Raw genomic sequence first — 17,957 nt, 5'->3', positions numbered from 1 at the left:
TTGCAGGTAAAACTAAAGCTCCTAATTCACTGATTTTCAATATAAAGATCATCTTAGATAAACTGGGTAGGCCTGATTGAAGCAACTGAAAGACCTTAAAAGCAGAGCTGAGACTTTCCTGAAAGACAGAAGAAATTCACCTACGGACAATGGCTTTGGTTCATGACTGTGAGCTCCAGCCTGCCCGTAATCTTTCCTTCCTAATGGCCTGCCCAGTAGATTTCAGACTTGCTCAGGCAGCCCCCACAATTGTTCAGTATTCCTTGTAATCTCTCTCTCTCTCTTTTTTAAGATTGGCGCCTGAGCTAACATCTGTTGCCAATCTTTTTTTTTTTTTTTTCCTTCTTCTTCTTCTCCTCCTCAAAGCCCCCCAGCACATAGTTGTATATTCTAGTTGTAGGTCCTTCTGGCTCTGCTATGTGGGACATCACCTCAGCATGGCTTGATGAGCGGCACCATGTCCACGCCCAGGATCTCAACCAGCAAAACCCTGGGTCACTGAAGCAGAGCATGTGAACTTAGCCACTTGGCCATGGGGCCGGCCCTCATAATGTACATATCTTAATGTACATATCTATATACATATACATATACATATACATACACTCACACACATACACACATCTATCTCCTACTAGTTATGTCTTTCTAGTTGACCCTGAATGAGACAATCTCAAACTAAGTTTAAAAAACATACTAATTCAGCCTTAGGAATACCACTGCTTTTCTATTTTTCATAATCATAAAAATAGCATTTGATTAGTGTCCTTCTAAATCAGGGGTTGGCAATCTTTTTCTGTACTTTTTCTGTAAAAATAATGTTTTAAAAATAGAAGTATGTAGAAGGAGGGTTTAAATGAAAACACAACTACCCAGACTGCTCTTTGGCTCTTCATAGTCATGTCGCCCCTTGGTTCCCACAACCACTCCAAAGAAGGGAGTGTGATTTTATGTCCATAGAGCCTTGGACAGAGAGTGAGGCTCAGCTGTCCATGCTTTACCATTAAAGAGTCATGCCACTTGGAATAAGTCATACAAATTCTCTGGAGTTCTCTGTGCTCATCCATAAAATAAAAGATTTGGACCACGTAATTTCTAAGGTCCATGTCTGTTTGCATCTCAAACACTCTAGGATTATACTGCTCTTCTTTGTCCCTCTGCACCTACTTTTTGCAGCTTATCTTCCTCTTTACATTTCCTAAATGGAAGTATTAAAGCCTCACTTAGATTTCTTTACTTCTCTATTCTCTTTCCTTAAACAGTCTTACATATGCTTTTGGTTTTAACTATCAACTTTCTTCAAATTACTTCCAAATCTAAACAAATGTAAATTAAATTCCCATATCTAAATTTATTCTTGTGTTTTCAACTGCTTGCTTGAAATCTCCAGTCAGAAGATCCACTGTTACATAAAACTCAGTGTGTCCAACACTAATCTTATTCCTGAAAACAACTTGTCTTCCTATATTCATATCTGTTATGATATCTCCTATTGGCATAGACTCAAACCCTGTAGACATCTTCTACTCTTCCCTTTCCTTGTCCTTCAAATCCAATTGGTTGCCAAGATCTGTCAATTCTCCCCAGTATTTCTCATATCTTTTGGCTCTTCATTTTTAAAGTCACTTCCCCTTGGTTTATTCTTTTTTTTTTTTTTTTTTTAAAGATTGGCACCTGAGCTAACAACTGCTGCCAATCCTTTTTTTTTTTTTTTTGCTTTTTCTCTCCCAAATGCCCCCAGTACATAGTTGGATATTTCAGTTGTGGGTCCTTCTAGTTGTGGCATGTGGGGGGCTGCCTCAGCGTGGCCTGACAAGTGATGCCATGTCTGTACCCAGGATTCGAACCGGTGAAACCCTGGGCCGCCAAAGTGGAGCACGCAAACTTAACCACTCCGCCATGGGGCTGGTCCTGCTCACATGTAGACTGTTCTTATAGCCTCCTATAGGTCTTCCATCTATCACTGTAAACACCACTGTTCGATTAAACTTCCTAGCACATAGTTTTCAATATGTCATCCCTCTACTCAAAAATTTTTAATGCCTTCCCATTACCTCTCAATTAAAGTCTAAATTACAGTCTAGTCTTCATGCCCCATTATTAATTTATATATTTATATTCTGCCTCATTCCACAAAGAATTGGTGGCAGCTTACAGGAAGCACATATAATCAAATAGTAAAATGCAAATAATAAACAGTGAAGATCAAGACCAAGAAAGATATATTAGAATGGATCAAAACTGGGGATAAGGACAGACAGACCAAAAGTCCCACAGGGTTTCTGTTATTGAACTATAAATTTGGCCCTGAGATTTTAGGCAGTCAAAGTGAAAATAGCTAAATATGTACTCATTGTCAGTGAGCAGAACATAACTTTTCCTTAGAGGAAAAAGTTTTCCCACACTTATTTCTAAAGGCACTTTGTCATCTGGTCCTTCAAATGCGGGCACAGAGACCCAGGAAGGATAAGATCCTCAACAACATCATTAGAGCAAATGCAGTACTAGTTTCATAAGACTATTTAAAAAACATCCCTCAGTGAAAGCCAATATCGAAATAAAACCTAGAGTACAAGATTCTAGGGAATTCGTCTGTGTTGGGGGGAGAACGCTCTTGATTCGCCATTCTGAGGAGGGTCCTCAAAAAAGTGGCGCTAGAATTAGTAACCTTCTCAGAGCACCTCAAAGCCCTAAATAATCGTGAACTCTCAATTTTCTAGAAAATTTGATCAGTTTTATTGTCTGACAGGAGCTAGACAATGTTACACAGGGAACCTTTTTATCCTTCAACATTCGTCACGAACTTACCCTGTGAGGTAGAAACAGGAGCCCTGCACGAACTTGCTTGTTACAGAATCCAGGTTCCCAAGCACTGCTTGCATATTCAGTCCTATGTTCTGTGTTATCTTTCTTTGCAGTTTACTAGTAATGTTGACATACCATTTGTTAGTTCAAATATAATTTTCTTAAATATTAACAGCTGTATTTTTCCAGGAAATAGGAATCTGTTTTTAGGCCCAAGAGGATAGAAGGGCTCCAGAGCAGTTTTTTCTATCCTGTCCCATGAGATCGTGCTGTTTTTTCAGTCATTGAATTCAGTGGGTGCAAATGTAGGCAGCATCTTCCCTCCCCTGCCACCTCAATTTAGACAATTAAGAATTGGCCAGAGGAGAAAATTTTAAAACCTAGAAGTAAAATGTGCTTAGGAGACCAGATTTAACAAGCATAGTAAATTTGGGTATCATACTAGTGGTAAAGCAATGTTCAAATGATTATGGCCTACACATATCTGAATGTGTAGCTTAGACCAAATGCTATGAGTCAAAAACAACTTACGATTGAGATTCCATCCAAAGCTTTAAGTTCTGGAAGGTGAAATATTACAAAGAACCGGTAATTTTCTTGATTCCATACAATAATGTTTCCATACATGTCTAAAATGACCAGGTTGCATAAACCCTGGGTAATGAAAACACATACATTTAAAGTGCTACAGCACTCTAGCAAGGTTTTTTTCCCCTTAAGAGTTTAACCATCCTTGAATTTTAATATTTGAATTACTCTATCATTTCCTAGTGATTTGAGTGCTTTTAAGTGTTCTTTTTAGTGCTAGGGTTACCCTTTCAGACCATTAAGGTCCATTTCATACAATCTTGCAGTGGTCTATGTTATATGATCAGAACCTGTTTTAGGATGCTGATGCTAAATGTGTTATACATCAGTGGTAAAAACTTGGAGGGAACCTTGCTAAGTTTAAAACAATATACTTTATTTATGGAATAATGGCCTATTAAATAGTATGCATGTGTTTATACAGATATAACAGGAATGAAAAACACTGCCTTCTGATGAGGGATAAAGCTGAAGTGCCTCTGCCTTCTGAGAGATTAGCAGACTTCATCTTAAGGGGAAACGTGCTTTCTTCTAGACAAGACATTTTCATGTGCCTTAGTTGTGAAGGAAGGGTGCTGAACAGATACAGATAAGAGAGGTCAAGACAAGAAAGAGCAAAGCTCCGCTGCATCTTAGGGTAAAATGGTTTACTTTGTTTCTGCTGTCATTGATTAGGTTGCCCCTGCAGCTCCGGAAGTAGTTCTATTGGGAGTAGCATGGGGAGAAGGCTGAACACAAGGGGAGACAGGAGTTGGACGTGAGTTTTCGGTAGGAGACAAAGTCCTGGCAATGTGGTATCAGCAAAAGGAAAGAGGCCATTGTGAGAGTCTCAGTGGTAGAAAATGGCCATTGAACCCTAGAAACAAGGAAGTCGCACATTACATTTGAAGTGAATTGCTATTCTGTGCTGTAGAAAACTTCCATTTTATTCAAACATTCAGTAAAGCGTGTTATACAGTATCCTTGAATTACAGGTTTCTTGGGGAGAATTGAAGAGAGCGAAGCTGGGCATAGTCGACCAGAAAGAGTTGGAGCCACCAGTAAGTAATGGAGAGGTAATCAAGAACTGCTCTGAGAACAGGAAAAGTGAAGGAATTTTACTCCCCAACCAAGTTGCAGAATCTCTGGAAACACTGAGGAAGGCGCTAGTTAGGAAGGAAGGAGCTTGGGTTATTTTACTTGAGTACTAAAAAAATTTACCCAGGAGGTTATCAACTTGGGGACATTTGCTTACACATATATATGTTTGCATGTGTATATAAATTGAATGCAAATACATTTTAATAAACCTTGTTATTCTTGATTTTTATTTTGTTCTTTATATTTTTGTTTTCCAAACTCTATACAGTGAATGTGCATTAACTGCACAGTATAAAGAAACAATGAATATTTAAAAAAACAGAAACATTATTACCCCAGATAGTCACCTTTAAATTGTAGATCTCCTGATTGAGGGCAATATAGTTGTTGCTTATGTACAATTCAATCAGAGTGAAAGCTTTCTGTAAACCACTCAGTGAAGTGATTCTGTTGTTCTCAAGAGAAAGGGAGTGAAGATGAAGCATGTTATCAAACGTATGCTTTTCCAAACCAGTGAGAAGATTATTATTTATGCTGAGGCGGGTTAATTTAGTTAGCTTGGAAATACCTAGAAAAATAAGGAAATTCAAGATTCAGATGGCACTGAAAGGTTAATTTAAAAAATAAGTGGCTGGTCGTTTTACTGTTTCTCTTTTTCTAAGTTCAAGTAGCTTTACAGATTCTATAGGATTAATCACCAGTGTTTTTCCTTTTGTTTAAGAAGGCTATAACGTGTATAACGTCTCAGTTACTAAATTCCAATTTTGGATTTCTAAGCAGACTCTCTCCTCTCAGGCGTTAAGGGAAGGTACTATGTAGGAAATACTGAATTTTGCTTTCAAACATTCAAATGATATAATTAAGATTTTCACCATCACAATAACATAAAGCTCTACACAAAGCTCAGAATAATCACCAGCCCCCATTTGAAAACATGCAGGGTGTGGAACTAGAGTGCAACACTCTGGAAAGTATTCCTCATTGTGGCATCATTTGTATTACAAAGGACCATTTAGCCTAATTCTACCTTTGTGTGCTTAAAAGTACTCTAAGACAGAACTTTAGAAAATGCCACTTCTCAGCACAATCCAACCCCTACGTATGCTACGTACTGTAGGCACTTTATAGCTGTGGTAGGCTGGTTCAGCTGAAAGATAAGAACTTTGGAGTCAGAGTTGGTTTCAAATGTATCACCACTAGATTTGGGACCATAGGGGAATTATGTAAATTATGTAACCTCTGAGCCTCATCCTTAGACATGGACATACTGAAATCTACTTCTAAGGGGTTATGGAATTAAAGGGAATGTCAGTTATAGCTTTTGGCAAATAATTGGTCCTCAATAAATTTTAGCCATGCTCCCCTTCCATACCGTCTTTAACAGGGGACTATGGAATGCTGAAGGGTAATTGATCTAGGGCAAGTTACAAACATATTGTTAACAGCCATTATGATAAAGTATACAAATGTTTTTACATTGCACATGCTGTTTTTAAAAATATTTAATACTCGCTTTTGCATATGTATTTTTTGAAATAAAATTTTCTATTTTATGAAAAAGGTAGTACATACAGATGCTAAAAATAATCCAACAATTCAAAAGTGAAAATTAGTAAACAGAAACCTCACTTAAAATGGAGCCAGGAAGCCAGAAGAGGGAGCTCTTATGCCCTTACTACAATTGCAGAGCCCAACGGGAAGAAGAAAGACTTCCTCTTCTGGCTCAGCAGCAGCTCAGCCAATGAGAGACTGTCACAGCTCAGCCAACTAAAAGCCACTAGACTTGGAACTCCCAGTCCCTTCCAATGGACTCTTTGCTTGCAATAGCCTTCCCAACTTCCACTTCCTTCTGTAAAAGAGTTTCTCTTCCCTTGTTGCAGGGGATTTGCATGTGGCTCACCGTGGTTGCAGACCCAGAACCGCGATTCTTTGCTGCCTGAGTAAACCCATTTTTGCTGGAGAAATAACTGGCTGTCTATTTCTTTAAGGTCAACAAAAGTGAATACAGTATAAATTAAGTCTTTTTCCCAGCCACAATTTTCAGTTCTTACTTTCTCTCCTTGACAAGACAACCCTGTTACCAAAATGCACAGCCTGAAATATTCTATACCCAGATAGGTATGTATGTTCGTGTGTGCGCGCATACTCAGACATTGGTAAAGCTACTTAAATGTACTTGTATGTGGATCCATGGAAAATGTTATGTAGTACATTTGAGTTTGAACCTTTAGGAAATAAAATTTCGTTTTTGTTAAAGTCTTCAAATTTCCAAATATAACGTTCATTCTATATTTTGAAAAATGAACTGGGATACTTTATCTTTTTCAAAAGCACACCTCATTCATTCATTTATTCAACTCCACAGACATTAATTACTGTTCGGTTTGTAATATGCTAGGTTTGGTAATAGATGGTAAACTCTGGCACAGAGGAGAGGAGAGGAAAGGTGGAGGAGGTGAAAGTCAGCTAGCTGGGCTCATTATGTACAGCAGCTCGTCACAGATCCCACTAACAGGTGTTTAGAATACTCTGCCCCAAATCTTCTTGGAACTTCTCTAGGGATCTTGCACTTCAGAAATTCTATCCTGTGTCACTCATTTTTTGCTCTTGTTAATTAGACATTCATATTTTAAAGACTTTCGAATCCTCAAATACTTTACCTTCTAGCTTTGAGATGCAGTTTCCATCTAATGTGAGCTCTTCCAAGTTAACACAGGATTCCAGGCCTTCTATTTTAGTGAGATTATTGTTGCTGAATGATGCCCACTTCAAATTTTCTAATTTTTCTAAGTTTGTGATTTCAAAGAGATGTTGCCCATCTAAATTTAAGGCAGTTATCTGTAGAATAATTCACATTATATGTTACTTCTGAATCTCATCAATAAATTTGATGTTATAAGATAAAAACGCTAATGAAACAATTCAAATGTGGTAAGTAACATCAAAGGAATTCCTTCAGGAACTAAAGATCTTCTGAAGCTCTTAGTTTACAAAAAAGCAAAACTTGACAAGATTAGAACTCCAAGAGGGACTTATATGGTATTATGGACACTGAGCTGTGCCAGTCAGATTCCCACTGTAGTGGGAGGATTGGCCCAGCTGCTGGGAGCGCTGTCGGCAGAAGGCCTTTCCTGTCAGCCCCTTCAGGGACGGCCTCAGCTGCAGGGAGCGGCCCTGCCCGAGGTCACACTCTTTCCCAGGCTGGCCCGCATCCAATGATGGAGGGATACAAAGGCCTGGCCATCTCAGCCAAACTTGGGACAAATTTAAAGGGCCATTCTAATTCCATAACTCCCCGTGGGGTCAGCCAAGGCTGTCACCGGGCCTGCATCACAGCTAAATATCTGTATATATCCCATAATAAAAACAATGCCACTAATACCTTCCATTTTCAAGGGTCAGCTTCTCTTAATCCAGTTTCTATTTTTGGCAAGAGGTATAAGGGTGCTTTATGCAGCAGGAAGCTGCTGGTGCTCCTGCCCTTTCCCTTCCCTTGGCTGAATTCAGACCAGTTCCCCCAGTGCTTTGCTAGGATTCTTGATCCCTTTTACCTGTCACCCAAATTTTTGGCTTGATCTCTGCCTCTGAACTTTAAAGTTTGCTTGCTTCTTTTGTTTTTTTTTAAGATTTTTATTTTTTCCTTTCTCTCCCCAAGGCCCCCAGTACATAGTTGTAGATTCTTTGTTGCAGGTCCTTCTAGTTGTGGCGTGTGGGATGGTGCCTCAGCGTGGTCTGATGAGCAGTGCCATGTCTGCGCCCAGGATTCGAACCAACGAAACACTGGGCTGCCTGCAGCAGAGCGCAGGAACTTAACCACTGGGCCACGGAGCCAGCCCCTTGCTTGCTTCTTTTGCCATATTATCAGAATCTACCCTTTGGTTTTATAGTGTACCTTTATCCTAAATCTCCAACTCTATGGTGACCGCTGTCCAGTCCCCACCGCCATGGCCATGACAGAACAATTCACCACTTGACCTTATTTAATTTTAATTCGGCTCTTCCGATTTTCTGCCCCTTACCTCTCTGTAAGGTAAGGCCCTCTTTATGATACACAGACCAAAGCTGACTAAAAATCAATTGAAATGAAACGTTTGTATTAGATTTAATAGAATTAGCCTTTACCTTCAAGTACCAGTTTCCACTCAGACGTGAATGTGGTCCTAACTTTGAACTCTGTGTCAGAATTTTGGCAGAAGGCCATATACTGAGCGTGCGTGGTCTCTCCTCTTTAGCACTCGAATGCTGTAAGAGAGACAACTAATAAAACAAAACAGACACGATGAATAAAGGAAATAGCATATAGTGGGTTCACTTATATATAGTTAAAAGTATTGTTTCCTATGTGAGTGGCCCAATGAATAATGTTAAAATATGACATTTTCTTTGCCTTAAAATGTTTTCAATATCTAGATATATTTTGTTGTATATTTCACTTTTTTTCTGTTTTAACAGATAATTAATCATTACAAAATAGTATTTTAAAATTGTGAAAGGATTACTGTAATACAAACACTCATTTAATCCACCCACGAAGCCAGTTTAAGAGCTAGAATATTGCCACTACCCTACAAGCTCCCTGTGTGCCTGGTCCTAATCCTCTTCCTCTCCTTCCCCTCAGAAGTCAGCTCTCATCTCAAGTGACTCAATCGATCCCCTGAGAAGCAATCGCTGATCTCAAATTTCATGCCTACCATTCACTCACTTTCTTTATAGACCTGTGTTTGTGTCCACAGACAATATATCATTTAGTCTTGCACACATCTGAACTTTATGTAAACTGAAATAATATGTATGTATTCTTCTAGGACTTGCTGTTTTGCTTAGCATTATGTTCATGAGATTCATCTGTGCTGCTGCATGTAGCTGTATCTCATTCACACGCCATTGCTATGTAGTATTTCCTTATCAATTCTCCTGTCGATGAACACTGGGGCTTATTTCAGTTTTTTGCTATTATAAACAATTGCTGTCATGAATATTCTTGTGTGTGACTCCTGGTGCACACATGCAAGAGTTTGTTTAGAGTGTATACAACCTGTTGGGTTGTAGGGTATGTATATATTCAGCTTTACTAGATGATGCCAAATTGTTTTCCAAAGTGGTTGTACCAATTGTAAGCTTTACTTCAAATGTTTGCTAAAACTTGATACCGTCAGGCTTTAAAATGTTTGCTAATTGGTGGCTGTAAACTGGTAGATCATTGCATTTTAATGTTCATTTTCTTGAATACTCATAAAGGGGAGCATCTTTTCCTGTTATTTGGCTGTTCTGATTTCCTCTACAGTGAAGTGTCTATTGAAATCTTTTGCCCATTTTTCTGTTTGATTGGTTGTCTTTTTCCTGATAAGTTCTGGATATATACAGAATATCTGTTGTCAGTTAGATGTGCTGCAAATTTCCTTTCCTGGAACGCAGCTTGTCTTTTCACTTTCTTTATGGTGAGCCCTTTGAGGAACAGATTTATTAATTTTAAAGTAGACAAACCAATCTGTTATAGTTTATGCTCTTTGTTTCTTGCATAATAAATTCTTCCCTAATTCAAGGTCATAATGATAATCTCTGATCTTTTCTTCTAAAATAGTTTTTGTTTTGACTTTTACAGTGAAGTCCTTAATGCACTTGTCCCAGTGCCTTTGCCCAGCCTCCCTGATCTGTAAAGGCAGCTGATAGTTATCAAGTTTCCATGTACGTGTGGGTCTATATTGAGTATTTATGTTTTGTTATATTGGTCTATTTAACTCTGTGCCAATTCCACATTGTCTTAAAGGATTTTCGTAAGTCTTGATTCCTGGGAGGGTAGATCCCCAACTCTCCTTCAGGTGTTAATTGTATTTTTATCAACAAAAAAATTTCTTTCCTTCAGCCTGAATAGATCCAAAATTAAACATTACATTGTTTAAGGATTTAATATTCAAATACCCCACAAAAAGGAAATAGCTAGGTAACTAAAGTGGAGATATTTAGGATGTTGAAGGTACTTTGGCCAAAGTATAGTATTTTAAATCTGGATAATGCAGGTATTTCTCCTCCCCCAAGTCAGTAGGTTTTGTTTTTTTCAGCCAGACACGTGTAATAGCAATACTAGGTAGATAATTCACTAAATGCTTTCTCAACGCCTCTAGGCTTACCCTATCCACAGAAAGTTGCTTATTTTCATGTAGGCTCTAGAAAGGACTCTGAAGAGTTCAGGCAGATCAGGAAAAACCAGTTACCCTAGAGGTGTTTTTGGGGTAGTGTGCAGGGGTGGGAATGCACACATCCAGTTGGCATTTAAAGGGGACACATTTAAACAGGAAAAAACATTCAAGTGATATGATTGTTATATATTAATTGCTTTTTTATTAGCATGCTAAGAGAGAATACAAAATCTTAATAACAAAACAAGAGTATGGACAATATTATTTGTATATTCAAAGCAGCACAAAAAGTATTAAACAGTAAAATCCAACCTGAGTAATCTTTGTTCCAGTAATAAATTTCATGGCTGCTGTTGCTTCTTCTTCAGAAATGAGGAGTCCATCTAAATGAGTGAGAGTCCTTAATCTGCCAATAACACTCAGCCTTAATGTGGCTGGCTTGGGAAAAATAACAAAAAGTTAATTTTTATAAAATACTACACACATTATGGCATGGAAAGGAGTGCTTTTTCATTCTGTCCCATATAATTCAAATTATGCATCTCCTACTTTATTATATATATCCAAAAATAAAAGCTTAACTTAATTCTTTAAATAATAGTTGAAATTAAATTATATTTAAGAACTAATCTGTTTTGTTTGAAGGTGGATGTTTCTGCTCGCATGAAGGGGGAAATCTCGTAAGCTGTTGAGAAATGACTGGTGAAAAGTGTTCAGAGGACAACGGCAGAGCCTTCTGTTTGTCTAGATCAGCTGTTCTAGTCAGCCCATGTGATTCAGGATGGGGCTTTGGCCCTGACATCTAATTTGGCAACAGGAAGATAGCTGTACCGTGATCATTCAGGAAGTCTGCTTTGGCAAAAGAAAAATATCCTTCAATTTTACCGTGCAAAAAAGAAGAAATACAACAATATAAACATAGTAATATGGCCAGCTTTATAGAACCAATCATGCTTAAGTCCCTTTTTAAAATGTTGAACACAGTCTGGGGCTGGCCCGGTGGTATAGTGGTTAAGTTCATGCACTCTGTTTTGTCAGCCTGGGGTTTGCTGGTTTGGATCTTGGGTGTGGACCTATGCACTGCTCATCAAGCCATGCTGTGGCAGGCATCTCACATATAAAGTAGAGGAAGATGGGCAGAGATGTTAGCTCAGGGCCAATCCTCCTCAGCAAAAAGAGGATGATTGGCAGCAGATGTCAGCTCAGGGGTTATCTTCCTCAAAAAAAAAGTTGAATGTAGTCTTATGTATATTTTTGAAAGGCAAGGAAAGGAGGATTCTTGAAATTATAAACTTGGGGCTTATTTTAAATACTTGGAGATACCCTTAAATAGAATCATCAAATACTGACATTTCTTAGCATGAATTTACATACTTTTGTGATGAGAGAAAAAGTGTTCAATCAAATTTCCTTTAATAACAGAACATAAGACTTTATAGTTCAGGTTTATCAGGGGAGGTGACAAATTTGTTCCCCCTTTACTGGCGTGTTTCTCTCACTGTGTTCTATTATTCCTGTTCCTACGCTTCACTCCGTTAGGGTTCCAGCACACTGAGCTACATAAACTCTCCAAAGGTTTGCATGGCAGTGACATCTAACAGTGTTAAAGCCATAACACTCTCAAACTGTTCGAGGTTACAAAAAAAATCTGATAGGAAATAACAGCCTTTTTTATAGTAATGTTTGACTCATATGATCACTACACTAAATTCAACTTATGAAATACTTAAAGGAATTCTAGTAAAACAAAGATAGTTTGCCTATTTCTGGCTACTATTCAATAGTAGTGAAAATGGCTTTGAAATAAAATTGAATGCCTACTTTTTTAATAAACATGTCTGTTGCATACCTTTTGCCATGGATTATGTCGAATATCAAGAGTGAGAAGGCTCGTGGTGTGTTTGCATAACATATTTATTTCATCACCAGATTTTTTCAGTTGATTCCAGCTCAAGTCTAAGTGCTTCAGTTTCATCAGACCTCTAAACCCCTCCAGGGTTATCACATGGTTATGGCTTGCATCCAAATATTCAAGGTTATACTGCAACACAGACAAACAGAAGTGGTGCTGAATGGATCATGGTTGGTATTTACATAGTTCTTTTCTCTGTGATTCTCTAGGTACTTTACACACTTTTTGGCAATCCTCAAAGAAAACCTAAACAGTAAGTATACTGCAATAACGGTATCAATGTGTGTATTCTCCTAAAGAGTTACAGGTATTTTATTTTAGTCATTCTCTCTTAATTCTCACTTCACTCTTGTAACATAGAGTGGCAGTGTTTGTTTTCATAGAAGAGAAGGCAAAGAGAAACTGGCAAGATAATTTGTCCCCAACAAACAAGGAATTACACTTATTAATATCTAGGCTTCTGGTTTATACCCTTGAACCCATAGCCTGGTTAAAAAAAGTCCATCTTCAGAGGTAGAAACTAAACTTATTCTATACTTTTCTTTTATAAAAGTGTATTATTTTTAATAATAATTTTTAAAAATCATTAAAATAACACTTTTATTGGAAATTTGAAAAATATAGTAAATAAATAAAAATTTTAAAAATAGAAAGCTTATATAATGTTACTGCTCAGAAAAAAACACTGAAGACGTTTTTTATTATATGCACATATATTTCTTCTTATGTAAAACAGAGCATGTTATATAGAATTTTGTATCCTTTTAACATATTCACACACCCTTAAATATTCTTCAAAATGATTTTGCATGATTGCATAATATTCTAATAAGTGAATTATTGAGATTGTCTTAAACATTTTATTAGAGACATTTACCTTGCTTCTAATTATTGGTAACGTTTCAACAAACATCCATGAATGCAATATTTTAATTGAGACTGAATTTTTTCAGAACAGTTTTTTAGAAATGGGATTACTGGTTTTAAAGAATTCTGTATTGTTAAGACTCTTGATAAATACTGCCAAACAGTTTTCAAGAAGTTTGTACCAATTTTTTCTTCCAACAGTAGAATTTGAGAATGTTCATTTCCTTAAATGCCCACCAATACCCATACCTTATTTTAATTTACATTGTTTGTTACCAGTGATGTTGAGTATCTTTCCATGTGTTTACAGTAGCTATCTATAAATTTCTTTTTTTGTTTATTGTATTTCTTGTCTTTGGAGATTTATCTAGTCAGATTGTCATCTACTTATTTGTAAGAAGTCGTTAAGACTTTAATTTGTTACTTCTATTTGTTGCAAATAAAATTTTCTTTTAAGGTGTATACTACTCAGACCCAGAACAAGGAGGAGATAAAGAGAACGTTAAGCAGATATTTTGCAACATATTTTTTACAATAAAAATTAATATTACTATAGGTTAAAAATGAACTTTATTTCTTTACAACTTAATTCAAACAACTGTTCGAGTTCAGCAAAGAGTTAGTGACTGCTTGAAAATGCATAGTTCCTATTGTTGGAAGAGCACCCGTTATAGAGGTTCAGGTTTCACATGTTGAATGTACAGAGTATTTAAATCTAAACAAATTTCTGAAAACCAAATAGTGTTACTGACTTTTTATTCTCCTAAGTAAGCATAGTAAAACAGAACAAAAGCTGTCATTTACTATCATAATTTCTTGAACAAAAGGGTATTTGGCAGAAAAAAAGTATGAAGGATATAATCTTAGAACAATCTTTTAAATGAAATTAATTTAACTTTATAAAAATTTACTACATGGCCCATCTCTTCCAAATTTTCATCATAGATTGGTGAAAACTCGCCCCAAATTCTGGCACTTGCCTGCAGGCTAACATTTGGGAACCAAACATCACAAAAAGATAACTGTCTTCTTTCCTTGAAAACAGGGCTGGGATCTTCATTTTTGCATTCTCAGGGTATAAAACAGACTCCATGAACTCAGGAAACATCCATGGGATGGTATTTTCAGTTTTGCAGCAGAGTTTTCTGTTTTAATATTTCTTGTACTTCAGTTTAAGAAAAAGTTACTGTACAGCCCAACTTGCAAAGATCAAAATCCTCAATCTCTCTTTTAAATATCCTTAGGGATAACGGTTCATTCTCTAAATGTAGACTAGCTGTCTCTAGACATCTGGAACGCGTTAAAAAGAAATTTCTCATTCAAAAAGATAAGACAGAAGTATTGTTTCAATAAAAAATTAGGGATGCAGGGACCGGCCCCGTGGTGTAGTGGTTAGGTTCGTATGCTCCACTTCAGAGGCCCGGGATTTCATGGGTTCGGATCCCAAGTGTGGACCTACACACTGCTTATCAAATCACGCTGTGGTGGTATCCCACATATAAAATAGAGGAAGATTGGCACAGATGTTAGCTCAGGGACAATCTTCCTTACCAAAAAAACAAAAGTACTATACCTTTTAAGTCACTGTTAATTTATAGGTTTCCCTTCTATGCCCTTCCACTCTCCATAGTTTATCTACAGAATTACTTGGAGCTTCCTACCCAAAGAGTTTCCCACAGTCTAGACCCTCCCGATTTGCTTACTTATGCTATAACTCTACGTGCCTTCCATCCTCCATATTTTCTGCAATTTGGCAACTGGATGCAGAGATTGGATCAGACTCAGGTTCTATTCCTCTGGCAAGACTATAGGAGACTCATAATGTCTGGTTGTCTCACTTTTCTGATGTCACCAGCCATTATTAATGTCTATATCCATTAACTCATTGGGGATCTAAAATGGCAATATTCTTATTCCATCATTTCCTTTTCGTTTATTAGTTGGAATACTTTTACATAGAGACATTTTCTCTTATCTGTTATTTGGTTACCCAGTGGTACCATTCATACAGGAAATGCAGAACAGATGCTTGATTATTTGCCTTTAGTTACCAATTTTCAAGATAATGAATTGCTTCCCTATGATTTACCAAAGATGAGAAATTCTTTTTTGTTTTAATATCATTAGGAATGCTGGGATGTAAGCATATTTGATGAGATTCAACCTATTACAATTATCATCACAATGGAACTTCAAACTGTCTCATCTTTAGCCAGTGGGAGCATCTTAAAGTTAGCTCCTTTGCCATGACCATAGTGGTCTTTGATAGCTTCTTTGCCACCTGGTATGAAAGAGGTTCAAAACACATTTTACATATTTCCTGTTGCAGACATGGGATCAGCCATTTCCTCAAGAAGCCCTGGTTTGTTTTAGAGAGAAGTGGTATTTCAGGACCACAATCTGGGTTGGTCATTATTCCTAAGTCTTTTCATTGGACAGAAATTGTTGCAGGGGAAGTGTGTGTGTGTGTTTGTGTGTGTGTGTGTGACTATATATGTATGTATAATTAAAACTAACCTCATGAATTAATATTGATACTTCCAACTTGGTTCAAGGCTGAAAATCGTTTAGTTTAACCTCTTCTCTGTTACTTACATCTATATCTTTTTTTCCTCCCACACAAAGAATTCTGATTCTCAAAGATACAAGGTGATAGAAATAGAATATTTAATAGTTAACTCATTTGTTTTATCCCTTACTATATACAATAGTCTCAGAAAAACAGCACTAATACTCTCATAAATATATTACTGGAAGGATTAAAAAAAAATTTTGGTATATGTTTTTTCCATTATTTCTTATTTAAAAAAATAATTAAAATTATCATACTATGTCTACATTGTCAAAGCATGGAGCCTTACACTCTGTACATGCTCCATGTCAATTCATTTGAAACTGTATGTTTAATTCTGATCACTAGTCCTTAGGTTGGTATCTCTCTAAACATTTTGATTGTCTAAAAAATATTCCAGGGGCCAACCCCGTGGCTGAGTGGTTAAGTTCGCGTGCTCCGCTTTGGCGGCCCAGGAATTCGCCGGTTCGAATCCTGGGCATGGACATGGCACCACTCATCAGGCCATGTTGAGGTGGCGTCCCACATGCCACAACTAGAAGGACCCACAACGAAAATATACAACTATGTACAGGGGGTCTTTGGGAGAAAAAGGAAAAAATAAAATCTTTAAAAAATATTCCATTGTAGATTCTTCAGAAAGGGCTTATGGGAACAATATTCTATCAGTTACTGCATGTTGATAACAGTCTATCTCTATCCTTTATACTTGCAAGGAAGCTTTACTAGATAGAAAATTCTTGGCTCACAGTTTCTCTTCTTGGACAGCCATTTTCTTCTGGCATAAAGTGTCACTGTAGTAAAGTCCAATTAGATTGTCATAAAATTTTTTCCTTTTTAGTCACATGATTTTTTCTTCGAGATGGCCAAGAACTTTTTTAGTTTCTTTAAATTTTAGTAGTTTTACTAGAATATGTCTTGGCATTTGTTGTTCTGGGTCTATATTTCAGATTCACAGTAAGCTCTTCCAATATGTAGATTAAAATCACTTTTTCTTTCTTTTGAATTGGAAGTTTTCATGAATTTTTCTGTTTTCTTGCTTTGGTTTTCTTCTTCAGGGGTTTCCATTATTCATATGTTGAATCTTTATCTATCTTCACTATGTATCCTTTCTCTTGAGTCCTTTTTTTGGTGCGGAAGACTGGCCCTAGGCTAACATCTATTGCCAATCTTCCTCTTTTTGCTTGAGGAAGATTGTCACTAAGCTAACACCTGTGCCCATCTTCCTCTATTTTGCATGTGGGATGCTGCCACAGCATGGCTTGATGAACGGTGTGTAGGTCCATACCCGGGATCTGAACCCATGAACCCTGGGCTGCCAAAGCAGAGTGTGCAAACTTCACCACCACTCCATCGGGCTGGCCCATCTCGAGTCCTTTTCATCTCTTAATTTACATTTGATTTTTAAATTTTTCCTCCTTTTCACTTTCTATTTCTCTTAAAGTATTATCTGTTGTGTTTACTTGCTTTCGTGTTTGTTTTAGCCTTAATTTCTGAAATGATTTTATTGTTTTATTTCAATTTCTTTTCTGGGTTCTTTCACCTCACTTCTGCGTTTTTCTAATCCAGATGTTATTTTGTTTTATATCATTCTTCACATTTTTTTGCTTGTTTTGAAATAGCAGTTAATAGTCATGACCCGATTCCTGAGCGTATCTTCCTGGTGTTCTTTTATTGCCTGCAGCAGTGTCTCTCTCTCTCTCTCAGAGCTTTGTCTGGGATTTGACCTCAGTACTTTCCTTGCTGCTCACTTTTAAGTGAAATTAGTTTTTCTTAACTTTTAAAATGAATTGGGGTTAGGGAAAGCTTTTCTAACTTCACAGATGTCCCTCTTTCATAGTTTATACGTACTGTTTAAAAATGGTAGTGCTGATTTTCTAAGACTTCCTGAATCTATTCTCTTCCTCCACTTCAGCCTGAACTTCCTCTTTTATTTGTTTTTGTTTTTTTTTTTTTTGTCCTTATCCTGTTTAATTTTGACTTAGCCCCAGCACTT

At 37.1% G+C, this 17,957-nt stretch overlaps 1 protein-coding gene across 10 annotated transcripts in view; it reads right to left on the bottom strand.

Moving 5' to 3' along the window:
• LRRC9 (leucine rich repeat containing 9) overlaps positions 1–17,957 on the bottom strand; it is a 122,357-nt gene that overhangs the window by 34,177 nt on the left and 70,223 nt on the right. For 5 of the 10 annotated variants that reach the window (XM_023627830.2, XM_023627826.2, XM_023627828.2 and 2 more), the window contains 6 exons: positions 12,460–12,651; positions 10,923–11,048; positions 8,596–8,730; positions 7,134–7,311; positions 4,821–5,041; positions 3,337–3,459 (listed from right to left, as the gene is read on the bottom strand). In XM_023627830.2, the coding sequence (XP_023483598.2) occupies positions 3,337–3,459; positions 4,821–5,041; positions 7,134–7,311; positions 8,596–8,730; positions 10,923–11,048; positions 12,460–12,651 (975 nt within the window). The remainder of the gene's footprint in view (positions 1–3,336; positions 3,460–4,820; positions 5,042–7,133; positions 7,312–8,595; positions 8,731–10,922; positions 11,049–12,459; positions 12,652–17,957) is intronic. The other 5 variants (XM_023627827.2, XM_070249823.1, XM_070249827.1 and 2 more) reach the window with 2 other exon arrangements.

The sequence above is a fragment of the Equus caballus genome, chromosome 24 (assembly GCF_041296265.1).
Source record: "Equus caballus isolate H_3958 breed thoroughbred chromosome 24, TB-T2T, whole genome shotgun sequence".
Classification (NCBI taxonomy): Eukaryota; Metazoa; Chordata; class Mammalia; order Perissodactyla; family Equidae; genus Equus; species Equus caballus.
This window is presented reverse-complemented; position numbering and strand designations above follow the sequence as displayed.